The sequence below is a fragment of the Oncorhynchus mykiss genome, chromosome 24, assembly GCF_057628025.1.
Source record: "Oncorhynchus mykiss isolate SJ-2025 chromosome 24, ASM5762802v1, whole genome shotgun sequence".
NCBI classification, from domain to species: Eukaryota; Metazoa; Chordata; class Actinopteri; order Salmoniformes; family Salmonidae; genus Oncorhynchus; species Oncorhynchus mykiss.
The window spans coordinates 20,963,773-20,978,708 of record NC_143045.1 but is presented as its reverse complement, the minus strand read 5'-3'; the positions used below and the strand labels follow the sequence as shown (position 1 = coordinate 20,978,708).

At 43.3% G+C, this 14,936-nt stretch overlaps 1 protein-coding gene across 8 annotated transcripts in view; it reads left to right on the top strand.

Moving 5' to 3' along the window:
* The window catches only part of LOC110503964 (protein turtle homolog B), a 74,017-nt gene that overhangs the window by 36,858 nt on the left and 22,223 nt on the right, over positions 1-14,936 (top strand). For all 8 annotated transcript variants that reach the window (XR_016491493.1, XR_016491491.1, XR_016491492.1 and 5 more), the window contains exons 4-5: positions 8,928-9,079; positions 12,554-12,671. Coding sequence is in view for 4 of the 8 variants with exons in the window: in XM_021582652.3 (XP_021438327.3) it covers positions 8,928-9,079; positions 12,554-12,671 (270 nt within the window). In the remaining 4 variants the exon portion in view is untranslated. The remainder of the gene's footprint in view (positions 1-8,927; positions 9,080-12,553; positions 12,672-14,936) is intronic.

Genomic DNA, 14,936 nt, shown 5'->3' with positions numbered 1-14,936 from the left:
TTTAAAGCCGGATTTGGATACAAAAAGATTTCCCAAGCTTTAAACATCCCAAGGAGCACTGTGCAAGCGATAATATTGAAATGGAAGGAGTATCAGACCACTGCAAATCTACCAAGACCTGGCCGTCCCTCTAAACTTTCAGCTCATACAAGGAGAAGACTGATCAGAGATGCAGCCAAGAGGCCCATGATCACTCTGGATGAACTGCAGAGATCTACAGCTGAGGTGGGAGACTCTGTCCATAGGACAACAATCAGTCGTATATTGCACAAATCTGGCCTTTATGGAAGAGTGGCAAGAAGAAAGCCATTTCTTAAAGATATCCATAAAAAGTGTCGTTTAAAGTTTGCCACAAGCCACCTAGGAGACACACCAAACATGTGGAAGAAGGTGCTCTGGTCAGATGAAACCAAAATTGAACTTTTTGGCAACAATGCAAAACGTTATGTTTGGCGTAAAAGCAACACAGCTGAACACACCATCCCCACTGTCAAACATGGTGGTGGCAGCATCATGGTTTGGGCCTGCTTTTCTTCAGCAGGGACATGGAAGATGGTTAAAATTGATAGGAAGATGGATGGAGCCAAATATAGGACCATTCTGGAAGAAGAACCTGATGAAGAACCTGATGGAGAACCTGATGAAGAACCTGATGGGACAGAGATTTGTCTTCCAACAAGACAATGATCCAAAACATAAAGCAAAATCTACAATGGAATGGTTCAAAAATAAAACATATCCAGGTGTTAGAATGGCCAAGTCAAAGTCCAGACCTGAATCCAATCGAGAATCTGTGGAAAGAACTGAAAACTGCTGTTCACAAATGCTCTCCATCCAACCTCACTGAGCTCGAGCTGTTTCGCAAGGAGGAATGGGAAAAAATGTCAGTCTCTCGATGTGCAAAACTGATAGAGACATACCCCAAGCGACTTACAGCTGTAATCGCAGCAAAAGGTGGCGCTACAAAGTATTAACTTAAGGGGGCTGAATAATTTTGCACGCCCAATTTTTCAGTTTTTGATTTGTTAAAAAAGTTTGAAATATCCAATAAATGTCGTTCCACTTCATGATTGTGTCCCACTTGTTGTTGATTCTTCACAAAAAAATACAGTTTTATATCTTTATGTTTGAAGCCTGAAATGTGGCAAAAGGTCGCAAAGTTCAAGGGGGCCGAATACTTTCGCAAGGCACTGTAGCTCTACTATAGCGAACTACATTCTGAATATATTGTCAGAACAGTCCTTCTCTCTGACTCGACAGTCAGACACAGTAGAGGTGACAATGACTTGTCTGTCTGAGATTTCAGATTTACTGTGTGACTGCTGACTTGTTTTATCACTTGTCCAGTCCGATGTTTGGCTTTTTACTAATTGTATGTGGTACTGTACAATCATTTGTCTGATCGTTTGGCCGCCCTCCGGATGGATAGAGGTGGGTAGTTATTTCTCCATACGATCAAATGCATTGGTTTCCTTTTTAATTTTTTTTACATTAAACCGTTTTTCCCCCTCCAGATAGACACCTCACAAGGACTGAAGATATTATTAGTGTGACAGTTTGCAGTTTATACTGCCAGGTTCACACACTCAACATATATTTTTGGTGTGTGAACTTATGCTCACTGTCTGTGTGAGGCTCATTCATATTCTCATCATGAACTTTCTGATCTGTAACTGATTGTATATGCATATACAGTATACTTGACATTGGATGAGGTTCAACATATGTTCACTGTAAACCTAATGGTCACTACGAAACTGAAAAGGTAGTGATTAAGAAGAGGGAGACTACCAATGTGTCAGTGTGTGCAAGCTTGCATCTACACACTGTGTATTTGTGTGTGAGATCATTGCATGTGTGTAAGGGTACGTTTGCGTTTGGCTGTGGCTAAATGAGTTCTCTATCTGCTGAGTTACACTCGTGGTTGCCCTGCCAGGGAGTGTCACCTGCGGAGCCTCTAGGGGGGGCGGGAGGGAGTGTGTGAACATCTGTGTGTGTTTGGTTTGAATGGCTTTCTGTGAAAGTCGGGCGGGCACACTGCATCTCTATGGTCGGCCACATCAGTGTTCACGCTCAACTCGCTCACTCACTCGCCTATGCTCTCCACCTCTCCTACTCCCAGTCCCTTACACTATCAGTGAGTTGTCTGGATAATATGTTTGATGTGTCTTTATCCTGTGTGTTGGAACCAGTTTTTGGTGTCTGAGTTCATATAAAACAAGTCTAAAATATTTTGTTTGTCCACACTTTGTTTCCAACAGTGTAAGAGCAAAGGTGCAGGACATAAGGGTAATGCATTGTTTTCCCAATTGGGGACTGTTGGGGCTGAACCTGAAGCCAAGCTCTCATGTATACTGAAAGAGCCAGAGCAAAATGGCTGGCAGTGTTTGTGCTTGTTTTGAGACATCTGTGTGTTGAATTGACATTCAGAGGCCTCATCGTGGCTGTATATCCCCTCAAAGGACCTCTGTTGGGAAGGCAGGTGCTCTCCTGGCCAGGCTTCATCACAGATACTAAAGGCAGCCATTTCCTGGGGCCAGTGGAATCTACATATGATACACTTCTTGCTTTGACTTCCTGTTTGCAGCCCTCTACTTCCTGCCAAACGGAGAGAGGATTCATGCCCACTCAGTGGCAGGTGTCAGATGGCAAGAACTTGTGCCCGAAAGACAGAGAGGCCACTGTGGTGCCTCTCCTCTCCTCCTCTCACCCTCTCCTCCCTTCTTAGTTTAGTATCAGTTAACAGTATGCTAATAAATCAGCAGCTTTTGGATAGAGTGAGAGAATACATCAGTTAGAGAAACAGTGAGTGAGAGATTGTGAGTGTCAACTCACACAGCTGCAGTAACTTCAGAGACAAATAGTCTGAAGGGGATCCCTTGTTGCCTTGAGGGAAAATGGTTGTTGGGTTGCGGATGGAAAGTAGAGTACAGTAAACAGTAAAGGGCTAAATATATGCTGCAATTCAATAAAAATGCTTCATGATCCTTTCGTGCTGTAAGTAGTAGTCCTCAGGGAAAAGACGCTCTCTCACCCACTCTGGCTGGCTCTGTACTGTAAATGTTAATTTTGTCTGAAATCTACTCATAAAGGGAAATCAAAGAAGAACGGTATAAAAAACTGTGCATCCCCGAAGAGCAGTCTTCCAGGGGGCAGGAGAAAGAGAGGAAGGCGGAGAATCAGAGTGAGGAGGAGAGGAGAGAGAAGGAGAGATGTCGGTGAGCAGGTATGGAGCTCTAAGAAGGCCTATCTGCTCGTGTGGAAAGGTCTACAGATGGGAGTGGTGTGAAAACAGAAGCATCTGAATCCAGGAATATAGGAGACTTGAAAATTAGGAAAGTAAGGCGAGATTGTGATGCTCAACTTGGCTTTTTGTAGAACATCTCCCAAGTTCCCCACTTGATGACACTTACTTACTGATGTGTTGTACCTGATGGGCGGAAAGAACTCCCCTGTCAACCATTCCACTCACAGTAAATGCCACCTCCTGCTTGCCACCTACTTAGTGTAAATTAATGTTAGGTCATCTAAACCACATTATAGATGAGAATCAAAGATGTAGACCTGTTCAGTGAAAATAATCTACACCACAATCCACAAAATGGTTGCTGATAAAGCACACTTGCATTGTAAATCACTACAAAAACCAGAGGGGGTTGCTTACAAATGTTCAGAAATGAATATATTCTAGTATACTTGCAGAATGACAATACCCATTGAGAGAATGCGTGGAACAGCTGTTAATAAAGAGATTGAATGGGATCTTAAGCACATTCATATCATACGATTCAGTAGGACGTAACATATCAGTGGAAATGGAGGACGTTGTGCACAATTTTCAGGGACCTGTTTTGGCACGTGAGCGCTACTTTCAAAACTACTGGCTGAAATTGCATCACTTTAAGAAGTTCCTTAATGGTAGTCACTGTAACGGTTTTCGTCGTCTGAAGAAGAGGAATCAGCGGACCAAAGCGCAGCGTGGTAAGTGTTCATACTTGTTTTATTAAAACAAAAGTAAACAAGAGAATAACCAGAACAGTCCTGTAAGGTGCAAACACTAAACAGAAATTAACTACCCACAAAAACCCTGTGGGAAAAAGCTACCTAAATATGGTTCCCAATCAGAGACAACGCTAGACAGCTGTCCCTGATTGAGAACCATACCCAGCCAAAACGAAGAAATACAAAAACATGGGAAAAGGAACATAGAATGCCCACCCAAATCACACCCTGACCAAACCAGAATAGAGACATAAAAAGCTCTAAGGTCAGGGACCCTTGTAGCGGGCCCCGGACTGAAGGGCGCCTTTGGAAGCTTCCAGGACTGAAGGGCGCCTCTGGAGGGTCCGGACTGGAGGGCGACTCTGGAGGGAGGAGATGCAGAGACAGTCTGGTGCGTGGGGCTGCCACAGGGCCCACCAGGCTGGGGAGACCTACAGGAGGCCTGGTGCGTAGAGGAGGCATCGGATGAACCGGGCTGTGGGGGAGCACTGGAGCTCTGGTGCGCAGCCTTGGCACCACTCCTCCAGGCTGAATGCCCACTTTAGCCCGGCCCCTCCAGAGTGCAGGCGCAGGTCGAACCGGGCTGTGGGGGAGCACTGGAGATCTGGTGCTTAGCACTCGCACCTCTCCATTAGGCTCAATGCCTACTTTCGCCCGGCACGGGCGGAGCGCAGGCATAGGACGAACAGAACCCTCCCAGCGCCCCTGAGACACAGTACGCAGAGCCGGCGCAGGATAACCTGGGCCGAAACGGCACACCGGAGACAAAACGAGCTGAGCTGGCACAATCCGCCCTGACTGGATGCCCACTCTCGCATGGCACTTGCGGGGGGCTGGCATATAGTGCTCCGGGCTATGAGCACGCACTGGAGACACTGTGTGCTTCACCTCATAACAGGGTGCCTGACCAGTATCACGCTGCTTCCGGTAAGCATGGGGAGTTGGCTCAGGCCTGACTCTGCCAATCTCCCCGTGTGCCTCCCCCAAAAATATTTTTGGGGCTGCCTCTCGTGCCTGCTGCGCTGCCTTGCCTCATATCGCCGCCTCTCAGCTTTAGCTGCCTCTAGTTCTTCCTTCGGGTGGCAATTTTCCCCAGCCTGTCTCCAGGGTCCCTGTCCATCCAATATCTCCTCCCAAATCCAGGAGTCCTGAACCCTCTGCTCCTCGTTACCACGCTGCTTGGTCCGTTTGTGGTGGGTAGTTCTGCAACGGTTTTCGTTGTCTGAAGAAGAGGAATCATCGGACCAAAGCGCAGCGTGGTAAGTGTTCATGCTTGTTTTATTAAAACTGAACACTAAAACAAAAGTAAACAAGAGAATAACCAGAACAGTCCTGTAAGGTGCAAACACTAAACAGAAATTGACTACCCACAAAAACCTGTGGGAAAAAGCTCCCTAAGTATGGTTCCCAATCAGAGACAACGCTAGACAGCTGTCCCTGATTGAGAACCATACCCGGCCAAAACAAAGAAATACAAAAACATAGATAAAGGAACATATAATGCCCACCCAAATCACACCCTGACCAAACCAGAATAGAGACATAACAAGCTCTAAGTTCAGGGTGTGACAGTCACCGGTAGTCTCTATACAGGAGCATTGTGCAGTGAGCGGCCAAGATGGAGAGGCAGATGTCTAGAAATGCTAATTGGTGTGTTTGTTTACTCCCCACCATGTGTGTGTGCAGTTAGAAGTCAAGGCAAGACTCCCATCGGCTAGCCATGACCCACTTGGGTAGAGAGAGTGTGATCCTCTCTTCAGCTAAGTTTAGTTCAAGTTTTATTGTAACATGCACAAGTACAGTGAAATACTTAACTTGCGAGCTCAACCCAACAGTGCAGTAATCAATGCTTATAAAATACAAACATTCTGTAAAATACAAAAATATACTGTATATAATAAAGAAAACATGAGAAATAAGAGAATAAGCTATATAGAGGGTCAATGCCAATACCACATTTACAATGTGCAGGGATAATGGAGTAATTTGAGGTAGATATGTACATGTAGGCAGGGATTAGGAGAAAGTGACTGGTAGCAGGATAAATAATTCTAATAGTCAACAGTATGGCACCAGCATAAGTGGTAGGTAGGTGTGTGTATGTTTGTGTGTGTGTAAGTGTTTGAGTGTGTGAGAGTGTCAGTATTAGGCGTGATAGGTGGATATACATGTAAATGTGGCTGTTAACAGGAATATATAAATACTTATGGTAATAACTAGTGGTAATATATACAGTGACTTAAGAAAGTATTACCCCTTGATTTATTCCACATTTTGTTGTGTTACAGCCTGAATTCAAAATTGATTAAATATATTTTTTCCCTCACCAATCTACACACAATACCCAATAATGACAAAGTAAAAATGTTTTTTTCTTTTTGATAACTTATTGAAAGTGAAGTGCAGAAATATCTCATTTGCATAACTATTCATACCCCTGAGTCAATACTTTGTAAAATCACATTTGGCAGCGATTACAGCTGTGTGTCTTTCTCGATACGTCGCTAAGAGCTTTCCACACCTGAATTGTGCAACATTAGTCAATTATTACTTTCAAAATTCATCAAGCCATAGATTTTCAAGTAGATTTAAGTCAAAACTGTAACTCAGCCACTCAGGAACATTACCTGTCTTCTTGGTAAGCAACTCCAATGTAGATTTGGCCTTGTGTTTTAGGTTATTGTCCTGCTGAAAGGGGAATTAATCTCCCAGTGTCTGGTAGGAAGCAGACTGAATCAGGTATTCCACTTGGATTTTGCCTGTGCTTCGCTTCGCTCCATTCCATTTATCAGTATTGTATTTGCACCAAACATAACACTGTATTTAGGACAAAAAGTATATTACTTTACCACATGTTTTTCAGTATTACTTTAGTGCCTTGTTTCAAACAGGATGCATGAGTTTGAATATATTTATTGTGTACAGGCGTCCTTCTTTTCACTCTGTCAATTAGGTTAGTATCTACAACGTTCGTGATCCATCCTCAGTTTTCTCCAATCATAGCCATTAAACTCTGTAACTGTTTTAATGTCACCATTGGCCTCATGGTGAAATCCCTGAGCGGTTTCTTTCCTTTCCGGCAACTGAGTTAGGAAGGACGCCTGTACCTTTGTAGTGACTGGGTGTATTGATACACCATCCAAAGTGTAATTAATAACTTCACCATGCTCAAAGGGATATTTAATGTCTGCTTTTTAAACGTTTTACCCATCTACCAATAGGTGCCCTTCTTTTTGAGGCATTGGAAAACCTCCCTGGTCTTTGTGGTTGAATCTGTGTTTGAAATGCACTGCAGAACTGAGGGACCTGTATATGCGGGGTACAGAGATAAGGTGGTCATTCAAAAATCATTTTAAATACTATTATTGCACACGGAGTGACTCCATGCAACTTATTATGTGACTTGTAAAGTAAATGTTTGTCCTGAACTTATTTAGGCTTGCCATAACAAATGGGTTGAATACTTACGGACTCAAGACATTTCAGCTTTTCATTTTTTATTAATTGGCAAAAATGTTTAAAAAAAACATAATTCCACTTTGACATTGTGGGGTATTGTGTGTGAGCCAGTGACACAAAATCTAAATTTAATACATTTTAAATTCAGGCTGTAACACAACAAAATGTGGAAAAAGTCAAGGGGTGTGAATTCTTTCTGAAGGCACTGTACATGTAAACAGTAGTACTAGTAGTAGGATAAATAGATATATACAAATGGTAACGGCAACCAATGAACGGCAACGTAGTGGTACTAGTAAATCTAATCAATAATCATTTTAGCAGCAGCGTAGGTGTGAGGGGGAGCAGTAGTTTTAGCCATTTAACAGTCTTATGGCCAGGGGATAGAAGCTGTTTTAGGAGTCTGTTTGTCTGAGCACCGATACCGTCTGCTGGACGGGAGCAAGGAGAACAGTCCATGTTTCCGGTGGCTGGAGTCTTTGGCAATTTGTGGGGCCTTTCTCAGACACCGCCTGGCATGTACATCCTGGATGGCACAATGCTGCTGCTGCTGTTTAGAACCAGAGTTACCTTGAGATATCAAATGCAGAGAATGCCAAGAGTGTGCAAAGCTGTCATCAAGGCAAAGGGTTGCTACTTTGAAGAATCTCAAATATAAAATATATTTTGATTGGTTTAACACTTTTTTGGTTACTACATGATTCCATATGTGTTATTTCATAGTTTTGATGTCTTCACTACTATTCTACAATGTACAACATAGTAAAAATAAAGACAAACCCTGGAATGAGTAGGCATTGTCACAGCTTTTGATTGGTACTGTAGTGTAGCAGCTCGTTAGCTAGAAATAGATGATAAAGGATACTAGCGAGACCCAGTAACAGCTGTGCAGTATGCTGTACTGATTGGTTTTATTAGTGGCTGTATTATGTTCGATGGTTGTGATATTATGCTCTTTGCTGGGTTCATATAGAGCAGATTAGGTCATCTTTGCCTAAATTGAATAGGGAACACATTTTTTAGAGTACATTTTAGGGATTTATCAATGTGGGGCTGCAGGTAGCCTAGTAGTTAGACCGTTGGGCCAGTAACCGAAAGGTTGCTAGATTGAACCTCCGAGCTGACAAGGTAAAAATCTGTTGTTCTGCCCCTGAACAAGGCGGTTAAGCCACTGTTCCTAGCCCATCATTGTAAATAAGAATTTGTTCTTAACTGACTTGCCTAGTTAAATAAAGGTTAAATAAATACATTAAAAATTTAAAAAATTGTGTTTTGAAATTTTAACGGACATTCCTCATCCCTGTGTAATGCTGGTTAGAGAAACATGGGCATGAAGACATTTGATAGGCTGTTAATTTAAAGACTATGCCACATCCCTGAAATTCCCAACTTTTTAATACCTTCAAGAAATTAAGATATTCTCAGTGGATAGAAAATATGCTAATGCTGTTTTTTCTTTCCCAAAGCCCCTCCTACTTTTACGACCACGCCCCCACAGTATGTGGAGGCCAAGGAGGGGGGCAGCACACTGCTGACTTGCTCCGCCCAGGGAAACCCCAAACCCATGATCAGCTGGCTGAGGGAGGGGGAGGAGCTTGCAACCAGTGGAAAATACAAGGTAAGACAAACTGGGCAACAAATTTACTGTACCTCGGGATAGAAATACATGCCCTTTAAACCTTGAATCAGCAGTGAAATGGCCTGTGAAAGTGACTCTATTTTAGGTCAGTAGAAATAAAACATGCAGATTTGTCCATTTTCTGGGCTGCCATGACATTCTTTGATATTTAGGGAAATGAGCCTTGAAGGTATATGGATTCCACATCATTTAGCCCTTTAAGGTCTTGGAGTCATTCAGATGTGACGTTGAAATCTTAGATATTATACATGTCTTGCATGCTTAACACCAGCCCCACCCCACCGTTTCTGAGGATGTCACTGCTCCTGATGGGGGTTTTTGTTGCTATGGAACAAAGTACAGTAAGCACTGAATTGTATGGAAATATTCAGAACAACTGAACAGTATGGAAATAATTAGAACAACTGAACAGTATGGAAATAATCAGAACAACTGAACAGTATGGAAATATTCAGAACAACTGAACAGTATGGAAATATTCAGAACAACTGAACAGTATGGAAATAATCAGAACAACTGAACAGTATGGAAATATTCAGAACAACTGAACAGTATGGAAATAATTAGAACAACTGAACAGTATGGAAATAATCAGAACAACTGAACAGTATGGAAATAATCAGAACAACTGAACAGTATGGAAATAATCAGAACAACTGAACAGTATGGAAATATTCAGAACAACTGAACAGTATGGAAATAATTAGAACAACTGAACAGTATGGAAATAATCAGAACAACTGAACAGTATGGAAATATTCAGAACAACTGAACAGTATGGAAATAATTAGAACAACTGAACAGTATGGAAATAATCAGAACAACTGAACAGTATGGAAATATTCAGAACAACTGAACAGTATGGAAATAATCAGAACAACTGAACAGTATGGAAATAATCAGAACAACTGAACAGTATGGCTAGGCTATATCCTTTCACAGACAAGCTTTCACAGACTCCAAAACAATGTGTGGTGCCAGAACAACAACCTCTCCCTCAACGTGATCTAGACAAAGGAGCTGATCGTGGACTACAGGAAAAGTAGGGCCGAACACACCCTCATTCACATCGGGCTGTAGTGGAGCAGGTCAAGAGCTTCAAGTTCCTCTGCGTTCACATTACTAAGGACATATCATGGTCCAAACACACCAAGACTGTCGTGAAGAGGGCACTACAACACCGATTCCCCCTCAGGAGACTGAAAAGGACCCATTTGGCATGGGTACTCAGATCCTACAAAAGTTCTACAGCTGTACCAGTGAAAAGGGCTCCTTGACAGCGTCTACCCACAAGTCAGAAGACTGCTGAACAATTCATCAAATGGCAACCAGACTATTTGCATTGATCCCCCCCCCCCCATTTAAAAAAAATGATAATTATGCTGCTGCTACTCACTGTTTATTATCTATGCGTAGTCACTTTACCTACATGTACATATTACCTCAATTACCTAGACTAACCTGTACCCCTGCACAGCCTCGTTATTATTATGTTATTGTGTAACTTGTTCTTTTTTTCTCTATAGTTTATTTAGTAAATATGTTCTTAAGTCTTATTTTTCTAAAAACTGCATTGTTGGTAAAATAAGCATTTCGAGGTAAGGTTGTATTCGGCTCATGTGACAAATACGATTTGAATTGGTCAGTTTAGGCAAGTCGAATGACAACAATTTACAGTTGTGAATGCTACACACTTGTGAAAATATATGAAGAAAATAAAAATATGCATGTTCCTCTATCTTGGTACTCAGACTGGCTGTAGACAAGTCTATACAGTCTGTTTCATAAGTCATGTTCAAGCAAGGAAGGCAGTCTATAGGTGTGGTTGTGTGTGCTGGAGGAAATCTTCAGCACACACCACCATCTGCCTGAGTATATGTGAGACTGCTGTCTGTCTGTGCACTTTTCACTGCACCCAGATTGCAGATCGAGAAGCCCTTAATTGGACTGTCTTGCATGTCTGTGATTGGCCAGGAGCATCTGTCAGTCAGGCTGCAGAATCCTGCAGAGGGCGGGTCCCTGAGGGGAGGAAGAACAGTCCAGGCGTGTCAAGCCTCGGCTGCACCCCCTCTCTCATTTGTCATGTTTTGCGTTAGTGTTCCAGTTCTCTTTAAGGAACCCTGTGAACCATGGACAACCCCCTCTCTCATCCCTCTCTCAGCCCCCCTCCATATTTCAGATGGAGTAAATCCCTGAGCTTGCTGAAGGCTGCACCTAACATTTGGAAATGATGTGTGATGTACAGGAAGTGACAGCTATCCTCATTCCTGTGTCATAGTTTATGTCACTCAGCGAGCTGGCGCTCTGTCTTGTCCCTCTCTCACCCCTCTCTCATCCCTTTGTCATCCTTCTCTTAGCCAGTCACCCTTCTCTCATCCTTCTTTCACCCATCTCTTTCATCCATCTCTTTAACCCTTCTCTTTCATCCATCTCTTTAACTCTTCTCTTTCATCCATCTCTCTCACCTCTCTCTTATCCATTCTCACCCCTCTCTCACCCCACTCTCTCTCACCCCTTTCTTTCACCCCTTTCTTTCACCCCTCTCTCTCACCTCACTCTCTCTCACCCCTTTCTTTCACCCCTCTCTTTCACCCCTCTCTTTCACCCCTCTTTTTCATCCATCTCTCTCATCCTTCACTCTCTCATCCTTCACTCTCTCACCCCTCTCTCCCTTACCCCTCTTTCTCACCCCTTTCTTTCACCCCTTTCTTTCACCCCTCTCTCTCTCACTCCTTTCTTTCACCCCTTTCTTTCACCCCTCTCTCTCACCTCACTCTCTCTCACCCCTTTCTTTCACCCCTCTTTTTCATCCATCTCTCTCATCCTTTACTCTCTCATCCTTCACTCTCTCACCCTCTCTCCCTTACCCCTCTCTCTCACACCTTTCTTTCATCAATCTCTCTTATCCATCACTCATCCCTCACTCTCTCTCACCCCTCTCTCTCTCGCCCCTCTCTCTTTCTCTCTCTCACCCCTCTCTCTCTCTCGCCCCTCTCTCTTTCTCTCTCTCACCCCTCTCTCCCTTACCCCTCTCTCTCACACCTTTCTTTCATCAATCTCTCTCACCCCTCTCTTATCCATCACTCATCCCTCACTCTCTCTCACCCCTCTCTCTCTCGCCCCTCTCTCTTTCTCTCTCTCACCCCTCTCTCATTCCTTTCCTCAACCCCTTTCTTATCCCTCTTGCTAACCCCTCTCTTCCCTCTCTCATCCCTCTCTCACCCCTTTATCATCCCTCTCTCTCACCCCTCTCAGGCTCCCATACCACAGCCTCGTAAAAGGTCAGAGTTTAGACTTTAGAGTATTGGTTGTATGCTCTCTATAAAACATACATTCCTACCAAAGACAGAACCTCAACCCTGCCTTGATTTTGGTGTGCCATTTCACTAGGTTATGCTTCTAAATACCATGTCTGTATGTTTGCTCTGTCTCGCACAAACATGTCCACCCCAGGTGCATGATGGAAGTCTGACGGTGCTGGGGATCACTCGGGACGACAGAGGGGCGTATACGTGTCGAGCCTTCAGCGACCAGGGAGAGGTGCTCCACACCACCCGTCTGCTGGTCCAAGGTAAGAGGGCAACGGTCACACTGTAATGTCACAGATGGGTGTAACTTGAAAGGTTGTTATGGTGGTGTGAGGGAGAAATCATGACTTTTCTCTACTGAGGTGCACACTGATTATTGAGTATGAGTTTTGAGGAGAAGATTCCTAGGACAATTGCTGGCTGAATACTGAAAGAACAGTTTGTCCTGACTTCCTGAAAATTCCCTTATCAGTTCATCTTTACGCTATTTTTACCTTACACCTGCTTTTAAACATCTATTACATGCCTACAGCTATGCAGTACTGTGTCTAGATTGTGTTTAAGATGGAGAAATTAAGTCCTGCTGCTCTCTACTTAAACAGTCTCTGTTTCCTGCCTTTGTCACAGTATGCAGGGTTAGTGTTTGGTTTTATCAGTGTGGTAATATGGTTTAGTCGGTATCAGTCAATAATCTTAAATCCTCTCCTGACCTAGTCTGTGGCTACTGCTGCTGCTGGTGTGTGTGCATATCACTGTCTGTCTGAGGCATACATCACTGTCTGTCTTCGGTCCATTAACCAGGCTCTCTCTCGGCTAGACAGACACAGAACTGGGCTCTGCTCTGCTCAGATAGATGGATCTGATACAGGCTTCCTCCACTTCCTGCCTTTGCCTCTATGTCTACATCAAACACGCGCACACACGTGCACACGCACACACATTCTCTCTCTCTATCAAAACAAGCACTGGATGAGTTAACAGGCTGTACATTAGACGATGGAGCAGGTTGGTTTTATGGTAGGCTTGTTAGGTTTAATGGTGGGGTAAAGATGTGTCAATTTCAGCCAATGTCTAAAAGGAGGATGGGCAAGAAGTCATTGGTAACATCTTGGATTTTGAGGAAGGTTTACTCTACTGACCCCTCTAAACACACTCCCACACAGCATGCACATGCCTGACAATACAGGAAGGGGAGGGTTGTCTAGAACAGCTGACAGGTGAGGGGAACAGTTTCAATTCATTGGTCTGACTGAAGCATCCTCATAAACCTCATAAATGTCTTAGATGGTTTGAATAAGGCTTTTACAAATCCAGAGTGAATTGGAATAAATCTGAGATATAATGATACATATGAGTTTTGTACACAAGCAATATTGCAGCCTGTTTTTGTTTTTCACTAAGGAGTATCCATCCATAAGCAGGCTCTGTGGAAATGTGCCAGTGAAGTTGTCTAAGGCTCTCTGAGCAATTACAAGCAGCTATCGGAGGAGTCGTGATTCTCACTAAAGTGATCTGTTTTTATTTGTTCTGTGACTTAACCACTCTTTCAGTAGTCCCTCCTGATGTATAAAGCTATTCCATGTGTATTAAGGAAGTAACCAGGAGGCTTGTAGCTGGGCCCACTTAAAAAGACAGCTTACGTTTCACTGTCTGTAATATAGTACAGAGAGCAGAGCAGCAACCTCAGGGCACCGAGGGCTCATGTTGTGGAGGCATCTGCAAGTCTGGCAACCAAGTGTGTGGTTCAAGTTACAATATGTATGCTTACTGTATCTCATAGGCTACCAGAGAGAAGCTTGTGCCAGGGGTCTTGTCACGGCTGTGTGGAGATGCGGACCAAGGCGCAGCTTGCTCGGAGTTCCACATCTTTATTTTTTGTAAAACTAACAAACAACGAACCGTAACATAAGCGGTGCACTAACTCAAAACAAGATCCCACAAAACACAGTGGGGAAATGGCTGCCTAAATATGATCCCCAATCAGAGACAACAATAAACAGCTGCCTCTGATTGGGAACCATACCAGGCCAACATAGAAATAAAACAACCTAGATTACCCACCCTAGTCACACCCCGACTTAACCAAAATAGATAATTAAAAAGGCTCTCTATGGTCAGGGCATGACAGGTCTACTGTACCTATTTAACAATAAACAGATGCTGAATGGGTCATGAGATAATATTTCAGTATCCATGTCTACACTGAATAAAAATATAAACGCAACATGTAAGTGTTGGTCCCATGTTTCATGAGCCAAAATAAAAGTTCCCAGAAATGTTCCATACACACAAAAATCTAATTTCTCTCAAATTTTGTGCACAAATTTGTTTACATCCATGTTAGTGAGCATTTCTACTTTGCCAATTTAATCCATCCACCTGACAGGTGTGGCATATCAAGAAGCTGATTAAACAGCATGATCATTACACAGGTGCACCTTTTTTGGGGGCCACTATAAAATGTGCAGTTTTGTCAAACAACACAATGCCACATATGTCAGTTTTGAGGGAGTGTGCAATTGGCATGC